We start from the raw sequence: 22,293 nt of genomic DNA on the forward strand, positions 1-22,293 counted from the left end.
AAATACTCTGGTCTCTGGACTATTCGTACAAAACTAAGTCCAACACATCCAGCACTGCAAACAAGAATTCCAGGATGCCAGCACAAATCTCTCATACTGGTAAAAATCCTGATGTTGCAGCTGCATTAAAAATCAATACTACAACCAAAATCTGTTGCGTGAAACTCAGCAGTACTACACAAATGATATACAGATGAAAAAATAGTTTTAATTCTTGTTATGCAAGAAAGAAATTACAAATAAGTTCTAATAACTTTAAAACCCTTGATATAAAATTATGTCATTAAAATCTGGAGAGGGGGAAGAACACGTAAAGGAAAATACAGGATAAAATACACAGTTAAAAAAAAAGCGAAAATTACACAAAGCTCCATAAAATAAAGTGGTTGTGGGGTTTTTGTTGTTCTGTGGGGTTTGTTTGTTTAAACTGAAGAGTGGCACAAGGGTTGGTTCCGATTTCCTTATCTTTGGACTACTACTATTATCACTAAGAAGCTGTTTCTTTTGTTGCAACACACTTGCACATCAGAAAGTCTTCTTAGACTTATGAAGCAGATCTAATCTGCACTTAGAGAAAGCAATGAGGAACAAGGAACATAGCCACAGAAGAAGATGAGATTTGGTGACAAGGACCTGCTGTGGACAAAGTATTCTTCGCATCATCTCATGGAATCACTCTACTTAGTCTTCAGTACTGACATAGACTGACGACTGTATTCAGGGAAAAAAATGTATTTTAACAGATCAGAAAACAAAATTCAGTATATCACTTCAAAGAAGTGGAAGAGTTTACAGGAGAATGACACTGGTGCAGAATGCTCACCTTTCCTTTTAAGTTTCCTATGGGGTAAGACACACTCCAATTTTTTTTTCCCTCAAAATGGTATATTCAAGTAAAATCTAAAATAAATTAAACTACATCAGCCTTCAGAGGAAAACATTATGGTTTCAAAAGGTTTTCATTGTAACACAAAAAATTGAGCACAGCAAGCAGTTTGAGCACACAATGGAACGATAATTTGATAAATAGCTTTCCATCATTCAAGGCTACAACTGCACAAAACCTTGCTATCAGCACTCTCACCAAAGATACTGACTCTTCCCTGTATCATTTTTCTGCGTCTTTTTCCATTTTTGTTTACTCTAGTCAATGATTTAAAAAAAAAATGTTGCTTACCACCTGTATGCAACACCTTACAATCTGCTGCTGAAGGGTCATTTTCACCCTCTTTAACGTTGCTGATGTTGTCTTTTTCAAGCAGTCTGTCCACCATGGCAATAACGCAGTTTAAACTCTTTCCCACATTGGCCCACACCCTGTCCTGAAAAGAGCATAATTATCACTGCACATTAGTGAAGAAAAAAAAAAAAAAAAAGAGACAATACTTCTTATTAACACCTTGAAGTGGAGACAGGGACTAGAAATATTACTAGAAATATTACATGTCAGCATATTACAATTTTTCTTGTTCTTCAGCCTGCTACCAACTTAAGCCTTTTTTCATGGCGTTGTTTCTTGCAGTATAAATGACTAAACTGAAAATGTGTGGGTTTTTTAGACACTGGAAAATACCGATGCTTTAAAATCTACATGAAAATGCAAGCAAAGTTTTGGGTCCAGTCACAAGGAACGGAACAGTTTGTCTATTTGAAATAATACAGTAAGAGCGTAGACATTCAAAGTCTTGCCAACTCAAATCTTATAGAAACTCAAAGCTTATAGAAAACTGAAAATCCAGAGAAATACCGTAGCTCCGTATAAACGGTAACACTTGGAAGTTGGCTGAAGGCAAAGTTAGAACTACTACTAAGGCAAACATTAATCTAAGATTTATTTTTAATTACATGCCACACTCAGGCCATTACCACGACTAGAGGGATCTGATCTTTCCTTGCTCCCTCCACTTGAGGTCACACTCTGTGATAAGCGGACAACCTGCCCTGAGGGCCATGACCTGGGCCTGCAGCCAGAAGCATGTACTTGCTTGTGTTTTTGCTGGAATAGAGTTATTCTTCTACACAGTAGCCGGTATGGGGCTGTGTTTTGGATTTGTGCTGAAAACAGTGTTGATTACACAGGGCTGTCTCAGTACCTGCTGAGAAGTGCTTACTCAGAGTCAGGGCCTCCTCTGCTTCTCACCCCACCAGCGAGCAGGCTGGGGGTGCACAAGAAGTTGGGAGGGGACACAGCCGGGACAGCTGACCCCAACTGACCAAAGGGATATCTCATACCATATGATGTCATGCTCAGCATAGAAAGCTGGGGGAAGAAGGTAGCATGGGGGGATGTTCAGAGTTATGGTGTTTGTCTTCCCAAGTAACCGTTATGTGTGATGGAGCCCTGCTCTCCTGGGGATGGCTGAACACCTGCCTGCCCATGGGGAGTGGTGAAGGAATTCCTTGGTTTGCTTTGCTTGCGTGCGTGGCTTTTGCTTTACCTGTTAAACTGTCTTTATCCCAACCCATGAGTTTTCTCACTTTCACTTTTCCCATTTTCTCTCCCATCCCACCGGGGGGGAGTGAGCAAGCGTCTGCGTGGGTCTTGGTTACTGGCTGGGGTTAAACCGTGACACTGCCTAATCTGTAGAGCAACATAGATCCTCTGCTCTACCTCCCCAAACCTGGTTCCTGGAAAGATCTTGTAGGGCTGCCTTAAGGACAAGTGAGCATCTAGTGTTGTAGGTGGATGTAGAAACTATGGTTTGATCCTATCCCTAGATAAACCCATGCCTTAACCACTCTGTGAAAAAAGTATTATTGATTTATGAGAGGCAAGAAGCTGGTCACTCTCATGAAGAACTGCATTTAATCCACAAATTACTTTTTTGAAGTGCTGCCTTTACAATGCAACAAGGAAATATCTGCACCGGTACGCATGAAACAAACCATTAAACACACGATTCTCTGATTTTCACATGCATGGATACAATTTCAAGCCAAAGACAGAGGACAGGTACAGATTCCTTCAAAAGTTTCATCCCAACCTCAAGCATTCCTGAAAAGCATTTAGAATATGGGTGAAATGATTGATTTCCACCACCTGCAAGTATTATTTTTGGGAGAAGGCTTCCATGAAGAGCAATGAAATACTGCAAATAGTAAAAATTCTGGCCTCAAATAGCTGCAAGTTTTACCAGAGAGTAGCAGGGAACTTCAGGCTTTCCAGTCACTGAAGTTACTGAGGTATATGAACTCAAGTTGCTCAGCACGGCTGCAGCAACCTAATTTTCTTTTCCTCCCTCTGCTGGGGGAGATTAATCCCAACACAAAGAGTGTTAAGCTCTTAATGAGCATCTGGAGTTACTGCACAAGCAACACAAATATGAGCCCTTGTTTCATTTTGGAAAGAACACTTTTCTCTTTTCAAACCAACTATTAACCCAGCATTGAGATGATGTCTATACAATATTCACACAAACATTCCCCGAGGGTTTAGGAGCAAAATTCACAAACATCTGTTGACAGAAAGCTCGCTCTTATTATCATATATCTGGCTTTTTTGCATATGGGCGAGTCAGAGGGAGCAAGGGCCTGTCCCACAGATCTCTTTCTCCACATCGGGCGTTCCTGGGATTAGAAGCTATTGTCATAGGCAGACAGAATAAGTAGATGTCTCCATTGTTCATTGTGATGTTATTCTGTCTGCACATGGCCACACTTTTCCAAGAGGGCTGCTGAAATTCTGCAGTTTGGTAAGAACAACTCTCGAGTAAAAATGCAGTTTCTAATCAATGAAAATCAAGTGACTCCCTATTATTCACCATGAGAAGAAATCCATCCATTTCACATTCTTCATCATCCCTTACTATTCCCATAACAGTTTCTTGTAGCCTAGGACACTTTCCACCCACCTTTTACCTACTCACCTGTTTTCAATTTGCCTAAGAACTACCTCACAAGTTATCATTTTGCAGCATGTGCCAGGTTAAAGGACAAAACACACGCACAGCCTCTTAAGTAAGCATCCTTAGAAGTCCTCTGAGTGAAGAGAGAGATCAGAAGAAAATAAGTCTTATTTCTTGACACACTGAATTACTAAGACCCTAGATTCCTAAGTAGGATGCTTCTCCCCTGATACCAGTTTTCCCACCAGTTGCTGTGGAGTTAACTGGATGCTAAGTTTACTACTGCGGTGTGAAAGAACAAGAGAACCAAGGTCTCTGGCTCCCTCTCTTTACTGCTTATTTAAGCTCAAAACTCAAGCCAATGACAGGGAAGGTGGAAATCTCTAACAGGGCTTGACCCTGTTGGGACAAGGCAACAACACATTGACATCATCTACTTCTTCCAAATTTCAGAATCCGTTTGAGACGTAAGGAGTCCTGGCACATGTAGCTAGGTGTTGCTAGTTAGAAATGGCCATAGTTGCACTTCGCTTGCCACCTCTGCTGTGGCACTGGCAGGCAGGCATGCATGCTCATAACGATCTCCATGAAAAGCTATGCTTTGGCATCACAGAAAGCTGGGCACTTTTCTTAGGACATTTAAAAATGAATCTGTAAAATAATTCTCTTTCATCCACCCAATTAAAAAACAGTAATTAATTTCCATCTGCTCTGACAGTATCTCTAAAAGGCAATTCAACTCCCTCATTTCAGAGAGCAGAAGCGGAAACTATTTTCCTGTCATTGTACCTGACTGAATGTCTTCCTTCTAAGCACTGTCAGCCAGTGAAGTGCCAGAGGCTGTCTTTTTGTTTTTAAAAGATTCTCAGGCTAATTCACTGCAGAGCATCTCAGTCATCTCTTGTCTTTCCATTTACACCACTACAGTTGTGTGCTTTACTTGTGCCAAACATAACATGGCAACTGCACCCTCCATTGCTCTGAAGATACTCCGTCTCCTTCATGTGGGTTGATAGGCATGTATTACCTTAAGGTCGTTCTGAGGTATGCTCATAGATAAAGCAAATGTCTTAACTAACGTGCATGATTAACACACTCTGGTGATGTGACAGTGCTTTGGAATGCAGTATATTGCACATAGGTTAGTATTTCAGACCTGTGTCTGAGTATCAGGTTAGTATTTGTACATAACTTATTGGAACGGCCATTTTATCTGTTCTTTGTAGCTCCAACCACATTAAGTAGTCAGTCAGAAACGTAGAGCAGAAACAGCTCCAAGTGGCAATGTGCCCACCTTTTCTTGCATTATGCATGACAACATGCTTTGTTCCCTCGTGCAGGGAGGTTCTAGGATAGCAGAAGCAGCTGGCAAGAAGAGAATAGAGTATCTACCCAGAGGCAATCTAAAACTCTCAAGTTAAACATTTTTCCTTCAAGAGTAATGCTTTACTACTGCCTGTGTGTAGTGCACCAATATAAATAGCTCAAACCATACTGCTGCCTGCTACTCTGGGATGAATATTTGTATTTGGTATCAAAGAAGAGAGGTGCAACACAGTGTTGCTATTGAGAAGGAGGGTTTTGGTTACTCAGTGAAAGGGCACCCTGCACAGTTAAGAAATACAGAATTATTCCTTAAAGATAAGTTTGGATGCCAAGGAAGTGGGTGGATCTCACCCAGTTTTTAAACACTGCCTTGACTCACTTTCGTGATGGTTGTAAGGTAACACAGTCATTGGAAGTGGATGGAACAGGGTCAGCTTAAAGAGTTGTTGGACATCACTGATTTAGATTTCAGGCAAAACTAAAATTGAAATTCCAACTGTAAAATGCAACTTTAGTGCTTGATGATAGTGGGGGACACACACAACAAAGGAAGATATAGTACTGTGCATACAAAGCAATGTTTCTCAAAGTTTATTCCCTTTATAGCTGACTTTCAGAGTAGATTAAGCTTTTTTTCAAATTTTATATGCATTAATTCTTTCTCTTTTCATCATGCTAATGACAATTTGATCATTAAAACTTGCATTACCTCCATTGACAGAAAGAACTGAAAAATAACAGAAGCCTAGTCTTTCAATTTTAGAAAAAACCAGATTTGTCTGATCTATACTCTCAAGTTTGACAGTGACTCTGACTCAGTTTACTCAGAAAATACTTAAACATACACTTAATTTTAATCAAGCAGGTAATCTTACTAATTCAGCAGAAAAAATAGACATGCTTTTAACTACTGTGCTTATATGTTTTAATAGATGAGGACCAAGCAACTGGCAGAAATAATTTTTTTAAAAAAATCAATAATGAAATACAGTAAAGCTAGCTTCTCTGCAGACACAGAAGTACTAAATTAAAATACAGCTTGCACAAAAATGCTACTTTTCCAATGCAAAATTTATCCCTTTTATCAAATCTACTGGGATATTTATTTTTCTGAATGTTTCAACAGCTGGAAACAAATATTTTGGCTTTCATTTCAATGAAAGAAGCTCCATTCTACCCCTCAGGTTGTTGAGAAAACATGAAAAAGTGGATTCAAGGCTCTAAAACCAGAAAACAAATAAAAGAATGAGTTATTTATTTATTTATTGTTTAAAACTCATGACTACCTAATGCATGGAGTTGGAGATAATTGTCTTTTCTCTAGAAGAAATATAGTCTTCTTCCCTTATTTGTGATATGGATAAAAATTACAGTTTAGGTGTAAGTATTGTAGCTCAATCAAGTTATTAATTATTTACAGTAGAGATTAATATGCTGGCATCCTTTAAATTTATGAGAATACAGTGATGGACTGAAAGTATGAGCCTGAACTGAATAAAAATAGCTTAAGTTCAGGGTGTACGTAACAAAGAAGCAGATCTATCATGAACACATCCACCAAAATAATTAATTTACAATCTATCATCCATATAAATAATACAAATCTTCGAAAGATATGCTACGAATGTTAAAATCTAAAAGCCATGTTTAATTCTTCTATGCAATCTCAGACATCCTCTAAGAACTCCCTCTAAGGGAAAACAGCTCTGTTTTGCTGAAGGTTAATTCATGTGTATTTAAACTATTTATATTCAGCCAGGGAGGGGGGGAAACAATTTGCACTCATAACAGCATATGCTGTTCTAGTCTCCTTAAATCTGCCTAACTAGCAAAAAGAACTCAAGTAAAGACTATTTTCTTGTCTGGGCAAGAAGATACTCATCATCCTCACTGTTACATGCACAAGCAAGCAGTCACACAGAAGCACATTGTACTTAGGAAAATTCTTTCAAGTTAGTTTCAAAATACACAACGCATCTGAAAAATACCGTTTCATGGTTTTGCACTCCTTTCCCCCCTACTCCCAATAACATGTGACACGGACACTTAGGGCTTGTATTTGTTTATGCTGATTTGTAGGGTTTAGGATTGAATGCCAACCAAAAGTTTCCGATTACTTACCCACTCTTCCTCATCATACTCGGAATGATGGGGTATAGAGTCCTGTCTTTTAACCTGGGAAGGATGATCCTGATGCTGTAAATCACCCCCCTCTTCTGCAGTGTTTCGAGGCACAGCTGGTTTCTTCAGGACACAGCCAGGCCGGGCTGTGTATAGTGCTAAAAGGGCACTTCTGACCAGCTGATCCTTAAATGCATGCACAAACAACTCTGTCTAGAAAAAAAAAAAAAAAAAAGAATGAAAAAGTTAGACCAAAGAATGCAATACAGCAACATAGCTATTATAACACTGAATTACCCTTAGGCAGAGTGGGTATTTGTTTCAGACCAGCCTGAGAGGCAAAACCAAAGTAGACCAACGAACAATGCAGAACAATTTAAGGGTTTTAGGGATGCCATCACATTCTACAATCCCAGCGTTCTAAGGATTAACGCAAAAGTACAGTATCTGTGATAGAGATCATAATCTTTTCACACAATCCTATTTTATTTGAGTTCCAAATTTTGCCTGCAGAGACAAACCTCTACAGGAACCGGTTCCAAGAGTAAGCAACCACTGCTCAGTAATTTGTGAGTAAGTGTCAGATAAAACATGATTAACAAATTTAAGGATCTTCTCAAATAAAGACACACCACTCTACCCTGCTGAGATTACAGCATCTGCAAAAGCAGTCTTTCCAGAGATAAATTTTGGTACTTGTAGGTACCAGATACTAGGGCAGGTGATGACACCTGATTTCTCTTTATTTTATTTATTTCTAAAGAAAGGAAACCTTGAAGTAGTTTTTCCAGGCTCTCTGAAGATGTTATTCAATCACTGCATCATTTTTCTAAATCCTTCCTGTTGACTGTGACAGCTACAAGTTATACCATGTTTTTTAAAACCTCCAACCTCCCTGCATGATTTATCTCCCTTCCACCCCAACCAGAAAATGAAAATGCCTTCTGCATATGGTCTTTAGCATCTCTAGACTGTCTCCACGTGACAGCGCTTGCTGTTGCCACCGGTGTGCCACACACGCCCATCTCCTGCAGTCACACACAACGTGTGGCCCTATCTCTCCCGGGTCAGCTGGATTGAGCTGCCTTCCTATTTACCCCGAACATAGTGGATTGTCACCTGCAGATTCAGATGCTGAACTGCCTTTGTGCACACAATCTTAATTAAACAGGCATGCGGAAAAGTATGTAGATAAGAGTCAGAGCAACCAGCCTGAACAAGCAGTCACACAAAGCTAGAAAATGATAGAAATAAAGGTTGCCCACCCAAGCTTCATTCAGCCCTTTCATGCTTCTTACGCAAAACCTGGAGGAGAAGTACAAAAAACCCCAAACCAAAAAAGTTTCAAGTGTCAGCACCTAGCTTCCTGGAAACCTTTCTCCCAGTTTCTGCACTCCTTTCTTCTATTTTTATCCCATCCCTTTTTGCTAATGCTTGTCCCCCTTTTGTACGCCTCTTCTCCTACTCAACTGATTTTTATTGCTTTCCTGCCTCAATACCCTCTCAAAAGGTTACTGACATTTACACCACAATACTCTAAATAATTGATGGTTCTCTTAAAGAGCCAGCTGCTGGGTTAGGTACCTGCTTGAGACGTTTCTGCCTTTTCCCATTTTCACGATGTTTAGAAAAAAAGTGGTTTTGATCCTTAACGGTTACAGAGAAAGGCTGAAAATTTGGTGCAAATAAAACTCAAAAGTCTTAAAAATAAGAACCTTAGAGATATCTACAGTTCTTATGTAACTTACATGCAATTTATAACTAATCTAAGTTAAAATCTTTTTAAACCAACATCAGGATTTCTTTCAAAACTGATTTGGGATTCTTTAGTGATTAGACTTGGCAACACTATTCATCTCCCTAGCAATTTTACCAGACCCATTCTGTCTCCTCCTTGCTAACTTGGTGCCTGAGGGAAAGGGTGCTTAAACCGAGGGAATTTTCTTCTACTGCCTCAAGGTAGTCCTGAATTGCACTACGGGACAATTTCCATTTTCAGCATTTCCAGCCTCCACATGGTGCACGCTCCGAGAATTCCGCCTTTGTGGAATATTGCTAGCAAACCCTTCCAATCTTCTATAAAGAAGAGGCAAAGTGAGACTTGCTGAGTTGTCTTTTCTTGCATGTTACCAGCAGAGATCCTCTTCAAGACTGTTCTACAGTTCCATATCAAGAGAGTCCAAACTATTTCACTTGTCTGCCCTTAGAAATGAAAGCATCACGGTTTTGCTGAGGTTTTGTACGTTCCCCCCAACTCAAAGTCTGCTTGAGATCATTTCAGGTCTCTGCATCAGGCACGGTAGACTCAAAAAAGCTTTAAATTTCAGAGAAGTGTAAGTATTGGACAACTTGATGTAAGGAATGCCCACTCTGACTGCAATGTATATTAGGTAACTATCTGAAAAGTTTAAGTAATTTAATTTAGTATAAATATTTTATAGGGAAAATTCATTTTAAAAAGCAAACTGGCACGGAAGTGAACCTCTATTTTTCATATAGAGACTAAAATGCTTCTGTAATTAAATTCCATTCAGGGATTCCATGGGTTTAACAACAATCTACACTTTAACTGCATTTTCTTACAGCTCAGTACAGCTAAATCTGCAGCACATCACTATTTATAAAATTCTATTGAAATCACAAAACAAATCTATACAAAGGAATGAAAACTTTGCAAATTCTTTTAGATACTTGGCTAAAGAATATTTCTGCAAACAAAGATAGACATAGCTGGAAAATGGATTTATCAAGTCTTCTGCAAGCTGCAAATGCTGATACACTTGTCGACAGGTAAAGGCTTCTTTAATCAATTAACAGAAAGCGTTCATAAAAGGTTAGTTGCAAATCATATATGGAGAAGTAAACCCATGCTTAATATGAGAAAATAAGCTCAATTTAAGCAGCAGCAGTGGAATTTTGATTTAATTTTCCACTTTCAATGCATGCAGCCAGTCCTTCCATTTCTAACGTAAATACTTAACTGTATAATATATAATAATTCACATTATTGATAGCTCAGATATATTCATTGCTACCTAATGTTTTTAGAAAGAATTATTCTCTGTGTCAAGGTTAACATTATCTTAAAATAAAAAGTGATATGCTTTTTAATGCATTTGAGAAATTTAATCACTAGGCAAATAATTTTTATGACTACTTCAAACAGCTGGTTAATTTCTAAATTTCTAACAAGTTAAAATGTAAGAGAATGTTTCTTTTTTACATATAAAAAGTATACAAATGGTGGGAGAGCAGAAGCACCTCATATGCCTCAAGAATACAGGTAGGCATCATGCAATTCTGTTCAGAAGAGCATGCCAACCTATCTTAAATATAACCAGGGACACTGTTACTCTTGGTTCTCCCATACTATATCAGATTGTACAGACAGGTTATCTTAGGATATCGAGATGATGCTTTGTATTAACCACGAAGGATCCAATCGCAGCACCACGTGGGTTCACTCAATTTGGGTTTTTGAAACTTAATATCACCCTTCCCTGAAGTTGTTTCTTGGTCTTTCCTTTCGTCCCCAACTCTCTTCCCTTCTTTACAAGCAGCTATCCCTCCACACTAGCTTCCTCAGCAATGGTCCCACCCTTTTTCTCAAGTATCATCTTCTCCTTAGAGTAAATTTGAGAACTGACAGGGAAGCAGGTATCCAACCGTTCATGCAGCAGTTGTTCAGACAACTGGGTTCTTCTCTTCCAAGCAAAAGGTGGAGGCTAGGTAGAAACTATGGGCTGTCAGGTGGACTGTGTCAGATGAGACTCCCGGTTCCACTTCTGGGAACCTGTGCTAATTTAATCTTGGCCCTGAAAAGTCGGTATGAACATATACAACTAACTCACCAGCTATAAATTTAAAATATCTGTGAGTTTTCCAAACTGAATGGATTGTCTCTTTGGGTGCTTTTCTGTCATCAGACTCTCCAAGAGGCCGTGGTTCAAACAGTGGGTTAGTACCACAGCTGCCTGCAGCCACTCTCAAACCATCCACTCCTCCTGCCCAGACAGGCAAAGGTGGGGAGGGCAAAGCAAATGGCTACAGCGAACGTACAACCTCCTTAGCAACCAGGTCTTGAATCTTCAGAACAAACACTTCTTCGTTTTGCTTTACTTGTGCATGCATATTTCTTTGAACTAACCACTAACAGAGCAGCTCCACTTTTTCTATGCACAGCTAAAAGTGGCCTCCTTCAGTACTTTGGGAAAGGTACACTATAATTGCCTCAAACACCCCCTAAATTCCTCCCTTTCATTTCCAGGCTGAATTCTACTTTCCTATATTATCCCTGACATTCACAGCAGCTCCAATGTTCTCAGAGTTACCGTGGATTTACACATCTGTAACCGAGAGCAACGTTTATCTCCCCTGTGGCTCCAGTGCAGCGCCTTCACACTATGTGGCTGAGCTCAATATTCAGATTTAAAACTCTCCCATTGAACGACGTACTGCTGGGATAATAGTGCTAAGCAGGCCACGGGGCTTGCCACTTCCCAATAGCTGAAGATATATTGAAATGGTTATTGATAGTGTTATCAAGCCACATTGAGATCACATTACAGAAGGTATGGCCCATGAAGCGATGGGAAGCTTTTTTCAACCCCTCTGGTCATAGCTATAGTGTTTACTATTTTTATAGGATTACATATGCTTAAAAGTACTTCAGACTTCAGCTAATCTCCAATATCACTCTGTGAGACAGGTGGAAAATACTATCTTCCTTAATTTAGAGCTAAAGAAACTAAGATGAGGAAGAGCCTACAGCTAGAGGAATATAATAGGAGAAAGAGGATTAAAATTTGAGACCTTCTGGTGCCAACTTCCTAGCTTCTCCTTCCAGACTGCATCACCATTTCTGATGATGCTTTTATTCCAAACCTTACGCACAAACCTGACTTGAACTACCTCCCACAAGCAGCAGTCTGAAGTATCACAGAAAGGGAAGGAAAATAACCACCTATCATACCACAAAATTATATACAATAATCTATTTTTGATAAACCGCAGTATGTGGCCACTAGAGGATAACAAAGACATATGAAATTCAATTAATTATACTTTCAATTAAAGACAACCTTTATAGATTTCATTAATTTTCTACATGGAAAGCCTACAGAAATGCTAAACAATATTCTTTATCTGATAGCACCATTTTGAAGCTTATTTTAGCAGAGCTTATTTAACATTTCCTGATGCTACGAAAGTCAATTTATGCAGGAAAAAAAACAGCAGTTAGAGACTTGGTTATTCCATTTTCCATTGCAGTGCAGATTTGAATCTCACTTTTTCTGAAAGCATCTTTAAAGAATTCTTCAAACTGTCTGGAGAATGCTGGCTTGCAGAATTAAGCAGCAGGTCTGCATGGCTTGATATGAGAGGTTGTAGATGATTGATGTTGCTGAGAACTTCTTTTGCCTTGGCCGTGTTTTCAGGTGAATAGTAAATACACTGGTATCCAGTACTGTAATAACAGAGAAAGAATCACATAATGTCAAAATAATTTCTGCTATTAATAACAGTGCTTAATGCGCTAAAAACTTACCTCTAGTTTTGCAAAAAAATGACAGATACCTGAACTTCACAGATATCACTGAAATGCTCCTCCTTCAATGGTAAAAACAAATGCTTGCTTGAACAGTAGAGGACAACAGACTACCCACCACCAAATACTCCAAGTAGTATGTACTCTAAGAGTACAACCTAATAATTCCTTTGAGTGATTGATCTTAACATAAGAAAACCAGATTATTTATTTATTTATTTTAAGAAATGCAATTCTGGAGAAACAAAAGGTTTAACCAAGTCAGGTAATGATCACAAAGAGCAAAAAGGCTCCTTATTTTTCCAGCTGAACTCCCCATCACATTATTAACTACCTCACTAAGTCTTTCAAAATGAGCTATTAATGTTTAATTAATGTTTAATTGATCAGTGGCCCACACTATGATTTGATTAGCACCAGTGATGTCCCGGAAGTGGTGATAACCAGTTATCTCCAGTAAGAAACATGTGTCTAATTTGCAAGCAAATTCTGAATATTTCAACAAAATTAATTTCAACAGTATAAACTGTGTCTCCTAATGAATTGGGCAAGAAAAAACCCTGTCCCTCTGAGAAATAAGGAAAGGGTCACAGCTCTGCCTTCAAGGTGGCAACACCGTTAGTGAAATGAACTTCCAAAGTTAGATCTACCTCTACATTCACTGCAGCTCTCAAGCAGTCGGACACGGTAAACAGGTCAGGGACAAAGAGTAATAGCCTATGTTAATTGTAGTGAAGACATAGTCTTGAAAGTTTTGATACTTCACAGTGCTGAATAATCTTCTCTAATTCCCCCTCAGGCGTCTTGCTCCCTTTATCAAACAGCCTTTCTGCAGGCTGAATCTGGCTAACACTGTTATCAAGCTCACCATGCACATACTCCTTTCTGGGATTCCCCTCAGCTTTTAATTCCCAGATCATTTTCACTGATCTCCCACAGCTCTAAGCTTCAGTGAGTATTGCAGCAGAAAAGCTACAGACAATGCCATAAGAAAAGAAAGAAGGAAGAGAGATACTAAACCTGTGGGTAGTTCTTATTCTAATAAAGTCAATCATAGCTTTTAAAAAAAGGAAATAGTGAAGAGAGAATGACTCTCTCTTCAGAATGAAGTGTTCTATCAGGCCTCATTATTTGGCTCATTCTAACATTTCCTGAACCCCAGAATGCATGAGATGACTCCAAATATTCAGTTCCTTTCAGAGTTTGAGGGCAACTTCTCCTTTCCTTTCAAGAAAGTGAATAATTATTTTTCAGAAACAACATGTTTGGGAGTATCTGAAGTTTCTAATTATTGTGTCTTGACACTGTTGCATCTAAGATTAGCCTGAGATTTTCTGTGGCCTTACCATTCCTGAAAAGACATTACTACTTCCAAATAACTGAAATTAGTTTCCTTATGAAAAACTATTTTTAGAGCTTGCTGCCTCATATAGCTATGGTATATAAGTAGTATTACTTAGAGCAGCTGCCAATGGAACATATAGAGAAACTTTTTATAGGCATCCTAATGCAGAAACTAGATGAAGGGAATTACAAGTACGAAGAAACTTTTGCATTAGGCCACATGGGTAGGTCCAGTGTGGGAAATCAGCAGCACTATGAAAATCTACCTTTGAGACGTAAAATATATTATTAGTCACATACCTTTTGAAAAAGTCTATAATAATGTCTTCTGGGTTAAGTTTCAAAGGTTTCACTAAGCATATAAAATCACACTTAATCACTTCCATATATTGGCACCCTCATTACCTACGTACACATGACTGTCAGTGGTCATTTCAGTTTTGAAACTGGTTTAATGACATTGTCATGTAATTCGAATAAAGATTACGTTGACTACATCTGCAATTTTAACTTTAAATTAACGAAGTTTTTGCCTCAGAACAAATAGTGCAATATGCTAAATGTCTAATTTTTAATGACACACTGAGTAATTCCACTCCTGCTGTTAACTGAGTAATTTGTGTGACTGAGTTAAATTGTCACCATCTGGGACTGGGTTAAATTCTTTCAACAGTGAACATTTGACCTCACATTTTTCACAGTGAAAACTTTAGACATTAATGTCAAGAATACAGTTAAAGCATACATAGCGAGAACATCTACCCCCAGATAACCTCAAACTTATGTACATTACTGAAGATACCAGCTCAGTGGCTTATTTATGCATCACATGTATTCTGTCTAAAGTGGGAACTTATGATCAAAACCAGATTTATTACTTAAAAAAACAGGACAATTCACTGCCTCAGGAAATAAAACTAAACCATATGATCAGTGCTGCAGTTTTGAAAACAGGCCTGAGAGAGTTCAGAAGTTTGAATTAATTTTTTTAATTTCCTTAAGATTCCCTTGCAAACTTGGAAATTTCAACTTTGAACACTGAAGAAAATGAAGTTACGTCATTAGTTCTGTCTAATCTATCTTTATTTATGAAGTCCAAATCTCCACCAATCCTTACCTTGAAGCAATGGCCAAGGCTGTACGCACAGAGCTGCTCTTGCTGCTCTTCTATTTCCTCTTCATTCCTAACTGACCCCTGGAATAATTCTAGATCAATGCCTTCAGCTGGTAACGGGACATGAGTTCCAGTGTAAAGAAAGGTCAAGATGCCCTTCATCAGCTCTCTAGAGACCTAAGTAGGACAGATGCCAGAGTGGCATAGGTGAATCTCACAGGGAATCTTCCTAGGAAGACTCTCTCCAGGAAGGTTGAAGGTCTAGGGAAAGCCTTCCACAGTTCTTCACATTAATTTCAGAGTACCTTTACATTGTTGGAAAGATGGAAGTAGCCTTTAACATAGGGGAGAATCTTATGCAGGGTAACCGAGCATGGTTCTTACCAGAAGAAAAAAGGCACTGTGCCTCAATACAAGTCTGAGGCTAAATGATGCCTTTCAGTGGAGCCTTTTCCTGGCTGCCTGCTTGAAGTGCATATTACAAGAAAGGATGGCAAAGTCATGGATCTACTCTCCTCCTGCCACTCCTAGTCCATGTAATATGGAATGGTTTCTTGTTCTCCAAAACATTTGGTCTTTTCTAACCTTTGCATGCAATGTTCCCCCAGTGCTTCTTCCCTTCTTTTTCCAGCCCATCCCCTTTCTTTTATGTCTGCTTAAGGAAATGCTTCTAAGCAACTCTGTCCAGGGAGCCTAGCAACTGGAAAATACTGTAGTAAGATTTTTATGTCTCAGTGAATAGCACAAACTTCGGCAGTTTCTCAGCAAAACTTCCAACAAACTTAATACATTCATTTTTATGGTCAGTGAAAAAATATTCATCTCCATGCGGTTTAACCTCTCTCTCTCACACATACATAGATATACACACATACACATGCAAAAAGGGGGAAAGTGAGCAAAGAATAATGTCTCTGTGAAAAGCGCTATGCATAACAGGCTGTGGTTTCCCTTTGAGAACAAAGGTGACAATTATATCAAACACACATCATTATTATTTCAGTATCTCCAGGATTTTCTGTGAAACAGTACCATCTCAAGCATATCAGAGAATGGAAATGGGTTGAAGGTTATGAAACACATGTAATAGAAATCATGAAGATCTCAGTGTTAATAAAATCTCTAGTAACAAGTATGTTAGAGAAGGAGCACACCTGATACATTGACCAAAAATGCCTTGTCAAACAAAAAAGGGTCCTTTTAGGCAGCTCAAACCCAAATTCAAGTATTACGGCTTTAACAACATCATGTTGATTAACAACATCAACAGAAAATCTTTTTCAATACCATTGCAGCTTTAAGCTTGTGTTAATTTAAAGCAGGATCATTTCTAAAGAAGTTGATAGAAATGGTGTACAAAACCATAACGAATTACAGCACCTAATGCAGCTTGTGGGACACCTCTGTTTTTCTTGATGGTTAGTACTGAAGCATTAAAAATATTGTAATCATAAGTCTATGTGTTTTGGCTAAAGCACAGATGATCAAATTAGATTTTAAATAAGAAAAAAAAATCCTTGGTGTGCCTTGAAAGTGACTTATGAGTGTTTCAAGCAGTGAGGCATTATACGGGTATAAGTTACAGAATGTCTGCCTTAAACATTCCTGCACAACTGAGCTCTAAAAATAGTGATTTGCTGTGCCATCTAGACTGAGGAGAAGACAAGACCTTCCATTTGCTGGAAGGATAAGTAATCTATACTAGCAGGCCAAGAGAAGACTCAATCTGAACTGACTTTCTCTTTTAGCTAGAAATAAAGAAGGAAAAAATAAAAAGAACAAACCAATAGAGCACCATGAAAAAAAATCTAAAATATATGTATATCATACACAGATAATTAATATTCTGCAATGATTTAGCGTACTTTAATTATCACTTTCATTATGTGAATTTAAACACTATCATGCCTACACAAGATAAAAAAAAGCATCCATTGTTCTTACTGGTCTTATGAAGTTCACTACTAGCTACTGAAGGGACAGGCATACTTATAGACATGCCTGATGTTTGTAGTGATAAAGCCTTTTATCTGTCTCTTGTTGCAGATAAAGAACAGTACAGATTGTGAATGGGTTATAAAGCAATGGACCTGGCTTCAGATCACATACCACTAAGTCTTGTTTTTCATCTGAAAGAAAAACTTCTCTCCTTCTTATTTGAGATCTTATTTCAAGAAATTTACCTCTTTTTTTTTTCTTTTAATATGACTTGCTTGGTGGTAACAAATGAGAGCAGAATTACAGAAATACTGCATTTTTAATAAATATTATTATAAAATACCTTCCCCTGTTTTGTCTGCACAAAACCTTATATTCCATGTAATAGGAAATATGCCAGACATATCTTCAGATACACATTTACCACATTCTTCTGTTTGATAAACTGTCATGAAATATATGTTTTATTCTTACTTTGGTTTGGCAATTGCAAATGCAATTATGCTCTTGCAAAGTGGGATATAGCCTTGCTACTAGTTAACATTTCCTCTTGTCTGTCAATTCCACAAGTATAGGTTTGAGCAAGGAATATTTTGTGATATGTTGACACTGTTTAATATTTCAATAAACTGTTCTAATAATCAGCCTGAAGGTCAAAGGCATGCAAGGCATTCTGTCATGTGCACTAAGCTACCGGTCTTGGCTTGAGACATAATCTCTTCCCACATCTTCCTCTAGGTCTTCATCTCAGTTAGCCTAGAGGAAACAGCTTCTAAATCTGCATTTTTTTTCTGCTCATTTTATATTCTGACTGATATCTCAAGGTGTCACTTCTTCCTTCAACCAGATCTTCAGAAAAGCTGGTCCCATTGTAAAACAGAAAATTTAAATTGTAAAAGCTGCCCCTGGAAATGCTATGCGTCCTCAAAGCATCCTTATGCAGTTAAACAGGTGCAGACAAAATAAAGTTGTCGTGGCCACAGTGAAAGAAATTCCTCTGTGGTGAGAATGAGAATGGTCCTTTCATGTATCTATTTAAAGTAGACCCACTCTTGAATATTCAAATAAGTGAGATCATAATCAGAGCTTGCTTTCTCCTTTCTTTTGACTAATACAAGCTCTAGTTGAAGAAAAAAAAAAAAAATCCACATGTGGAGTTTTCTCTGAGTTGCCCTCAAAGATAGAGGGGAAAATGAATTTTGGAGGTTTCTTCCTTTCTGCTTCGTGGGAATTCATACACTAAGCAACCATTTCTTCAGGTCTGGTAAGTGATTCCCTGGAAACTGAGGTCCCCTATTTTCAGTGCTCAAACCTAAGTTTGTTAGCCTGACTCAGGCTCTTTTTTAGGAAGAGTCTGACATAGTTACCCTAGTTATATCATCCTAAAGACAGACTTTTGCTCTCCCAGAGGAACAAAGAAACACAAAGAAAACTGTATTGTCAGAGTAAATGTCCAGTACACTGTCCTTGAGAGTCACCAAGATACAGATGCTTCCAAGGGATGCAGAAAAGTCTAAGAAGCAGGGCAAATATAAGGTGATGTGTAGGCACTTTTGAAATTGGTATGAAATGACTTGGTAAAACCTGCAGAAAGCTTTACCCAGTGCTCCTGAACACAATCCTCTAATCAACGTAGAAGCCTACATGGTTTGAGTCAGTGAAATAAGGGTGAATGAAACTGAGAAGAGGTTGTGCTGCACTGAGTATTCTTTGCCATCCTAGCCTTCTGATATGTAACACTGCACAGGATCAAAAGAAAGGAGTCTAGCCCATCATCTTCTCTTCTCCTCTTGTTATGGGCAACTATGAATAGACAAGGGCATCGTCTATTCATTCCTATGATATACTGCACTATGTATTCTCCCACGAAGAACTCAAGAAAGACTAGGTCTCTTCCCTATAAGGCGTTTTCCCTTTTTTCTCCAATGAACAGAAATAATAATTTCAAAAAACAGTTTCAAGTTTGCCTCACAGCTATCCTCCAATTTGGGAAATCAAATTCTACCAATGTGGATACGCTGCAGGACCGTGCAAGTGAGAAAGGGTTCATTTTCTGCAAGATAAACACTTTTGGGACTGGAACTGCAAAGTTCTTTATATCACTTTAATTTCTTCTTATGAAATATAATAAAAACCCTCTAAATACTATTGCAACTATATTAATTGGATAGCTAAGTAGAAGATACCTTAAGAAATGCCTTTAGAAATTTTCTTCATCAAGAAGCATGCACTTCATAGGCCTCCATATCATGGGGATAAGGCTGCCTATACCAGTATGCCGACAGCAGAATAGGTACCTACTGTTAACACAAAGTCTATTCACGGGTCTCATGTGATCAATGATATTCATGTTTCATTGGCAAGTTTTGTCACCAGAGGTGGCCAGGGAAATGAAAGATTTTAGAAGGTTTAATAGGGTTTTTATGTCATGCAGTGCAAACAGAAATAATAATAATAGAGTTTTCAAAGCAAATATATGAGCTGGTTTTTGTTTGGTTGATGCCAACTTCTAGTCAACCTAGAAGCCAACAGTAGATTTTTATGATTTCTCCTTTTATTCTTTACGATACTGTACCTATGAAACTTTTTTGAGCACTGAATTTAATGGAATTCATTTTCTATGGAGTGTTGTGATGATTTACATCAGCATACATACGGTACTTCCTGCATTCCCTAACGAATGCTGTGCCACTGATTGCATGGGCTTGGCACAGTTCGTCCAAGTGTTGAGCAGTCACAGCTACGGGTGCTGCCAGTGACAGCCGTGGCTGCTCAAAACGTCTTAAACAGCCATAGCAACAAATGCAGATACATCCGGTTCTTAGCAAAATACGCAACTAACACTTCTGTACACGTTCAGTGGTTAACAAAGTGAGTACAGCAGCAAACTGAAACTCTAGTTAAGGGTTTTATCTTTAAAACATCTTTATCTTTAAATCATCTTTATCTTAGTCTCATTTTGGCTTTCTGAAGAATAAGAAAAAGAGCAGTTTCTTATTTACTTCACAGGAATGTTAAAAATACTTTTTGTTCACATATGCCTAAGGCTGCCAGAAATGAAGATGCTACCTTAAGCTATCTACACTTTCTTTACTGAAAAATTGACTATAGCTACTTTCCACTTAGCACAAGAATTACCAAAGAGATATCTCATTCTGAACAGCATGTTTGCAAGCACTTATATTCTTCAAGCTTCCTGAAATATGGGAGAAAACTTCACAATTTTGAGTTTGTGTTCAAAAGAGCTCTTGACACTAAAAGTAAACTGTGCTTCAATTTTGCAGTCCAGCAAAGTAAGGAAGATAAAGGAAATATTTTATGAATGCATCCTTGTCCGGTCCTACTAGATTTTAATCTTCCACGCATTCAGCAGGATAAACTGGTTTGTTACTCAGTGAGCTCATAACATTTTAATGCAACTTCAATGAAATTTTCCTAGCTACTTACAAAAATACTTACTTCCGTCTTTCTGCCTCAAATTTACTCAGCAGTTTTCGGAGACCACCATTCTTAAATCCTTGGAAATGGGCTGCTGGGGCTCCCACGGTGATGACATCATACAGAGCATCTGAAACGGGAACAGACAAGCACAGAGATTTGCATGTGCCTATGCCCAAGGCCCAAGGTACAGCAACACTATGATATCTACTCTGCAAGACATGAGGACAAGTCTATTATTCCCAAGGAATAACCGAGAATCTGTGTCTCAAGGAGGCCCAAGAGCTAATCAATCTTTCCATACAGCCACCTGCACACCTTAGAAAGTTTACCTGATTTATTGCTACATCTAAATTATATGTCACAGTGTAGAACAATATTCTAGCTCTGCAGTTTACAAAGCTGCCAAGGAAATTGGCGCTTTGTGTATTTCACTTTATTACCCTTCCCATCATTTAACTTGTAGTCGTGTTGATATGCAGAGATTCACACATTTTAGAGTCAAAAGAGACCGTTATGATGGAATAGTCTGACTGCCTGAATAATATAGGCTACAGAATTACAGCTAATGATTCCTGCATCAAGCTTATGTCTTCTGGTTGAGTGAAGGCATGTCTTTAAAAAAAGAACTCTTAAAATCAAGATGAAATATCTCAAGTGACAATGAATTCCCTGCAATTCCCAGAGAAGTTGCTCCAATGATTAATCAATCTGACTAGTAAAATACTCCACTTCTTTTCTAGTTTGAATTTGTTTAGTTTCCACTTTCAGATACAATTACCTGGTTCATGCTAAACTGAAGAGCTCTGTTCTATGATATATAGTTACTTTTTACATATGCTTATAAATAGAAAGCAAGTCAGTTTTCACTTGAAGAGCTACCAGAATGGGAAATAAACTATACTATTGAAATCTTTGCTGAAACAACAAACACTTGTTACTCTCTATATGTACCTGATGTTTTGCGACATATGTGATGAACTTTTTCTATGGATGTACGCTTATGGAACTGGAGATGAAAAGCCTTTTTAAAACCAGCCTCTCTTTTTATGCCCGTGATTGTCAGTGCAGAGATGAAGATTTAATTGCATCCCAAACCACAATAATTATTCCTTTAAAGTTTAAATTTACATTTGTAGAATTTACATTTGCACTAAACAGTACCTGTTTTGTGCCCAAGCTCACTGGAGGTACAAAGATACAGGCCAGAATGCCTCATTCTTAAAATGTATTTTTAAAGGAAACATTAGAGGATTTTTTTTTTTTGTGAGCTATTTCATTCATCAAGGAAGATTTCCATGCAAATTACAGTCTAATCCTCTCCTAAAATAGAACTTTTCTTGCATTCTAATGATAAATATCCCTAAAAGCAAGAACACTGTACAAATGATTCACAGTTAATGAACTATGTTTTACTTCCAGAGCTGAATCTCAAAGCACATTCACTCAAATTGATTTGAACTCTAATGAATTGGTGACTCTTCAATTTCCACTTAAAAGGAGAAATGACATAATTTCATTAGCCTCAGGTGAGCTTCAAGATTCTTAAACAGCCCATTCTTTCAGGTCTTCATAGAGATTTATCCATAATACATAATCTTGGGCTCTTAGAGCTCCAT

General features: G+C 38.1%; 1 protein-coding gene across 7 annotated transcripts in view; it reads right to left on the reverse strand.

Annotated features, from left to right (window-relative positions):
• INPP4B (inositol polyphosphate-4-phosphatase type II B) overlaps positions 1 to 22,293 on the reverse strand; it is a gene marked incomplete at both ends in the record, with an annotated part of 291,862 nt that overhangs the window by 61,808 nt on the left and 207,761 nt on the right. For 4 of the 7 annotated variants that reach the window (XM_081999525.1, XM_081999530.1, XM_081999526.1 and 1 more), the window contains 4 exons: positions 1,178 to 1,322; positions 7,293 to 7,505; positions 12,582 to 12,759; positions 20,696 to 20,804. In XM_081999525.1, the coding sequence (XP_081855651.1) occupies positions 1,178 to 1,322; positions 7,293 to 7,505; positions 12,582 to 12,759; positions 20,696 to 20,804 (645 nt within the window). Of the gene's footprint in view, positions 1 to 1,177; positions 1,323 to 7,292; positions 7,506 to 12,581; positions 12,760 to 20,695; positions 20,844 to 22,293 lie in introns of all 7 variants that reach the window. The other 3 variants (XM_081999527.1, XM_081999529.1, XM_081999528.1) reach the window with 3 other exon arrangements.

This window comes from Phaethon aethereus, assembly GCF_964289735.1.
Source record: "Phaethon aethereus genome assembly, chromosome: 4".
Classification (NCBI taxonomy): domain Eukaryota; kingdom Metazoa; phylum Chordata; class Aves; order Phaethontiformes; family Phaethontidae; genus Phaethon; species Phaethon aethereus.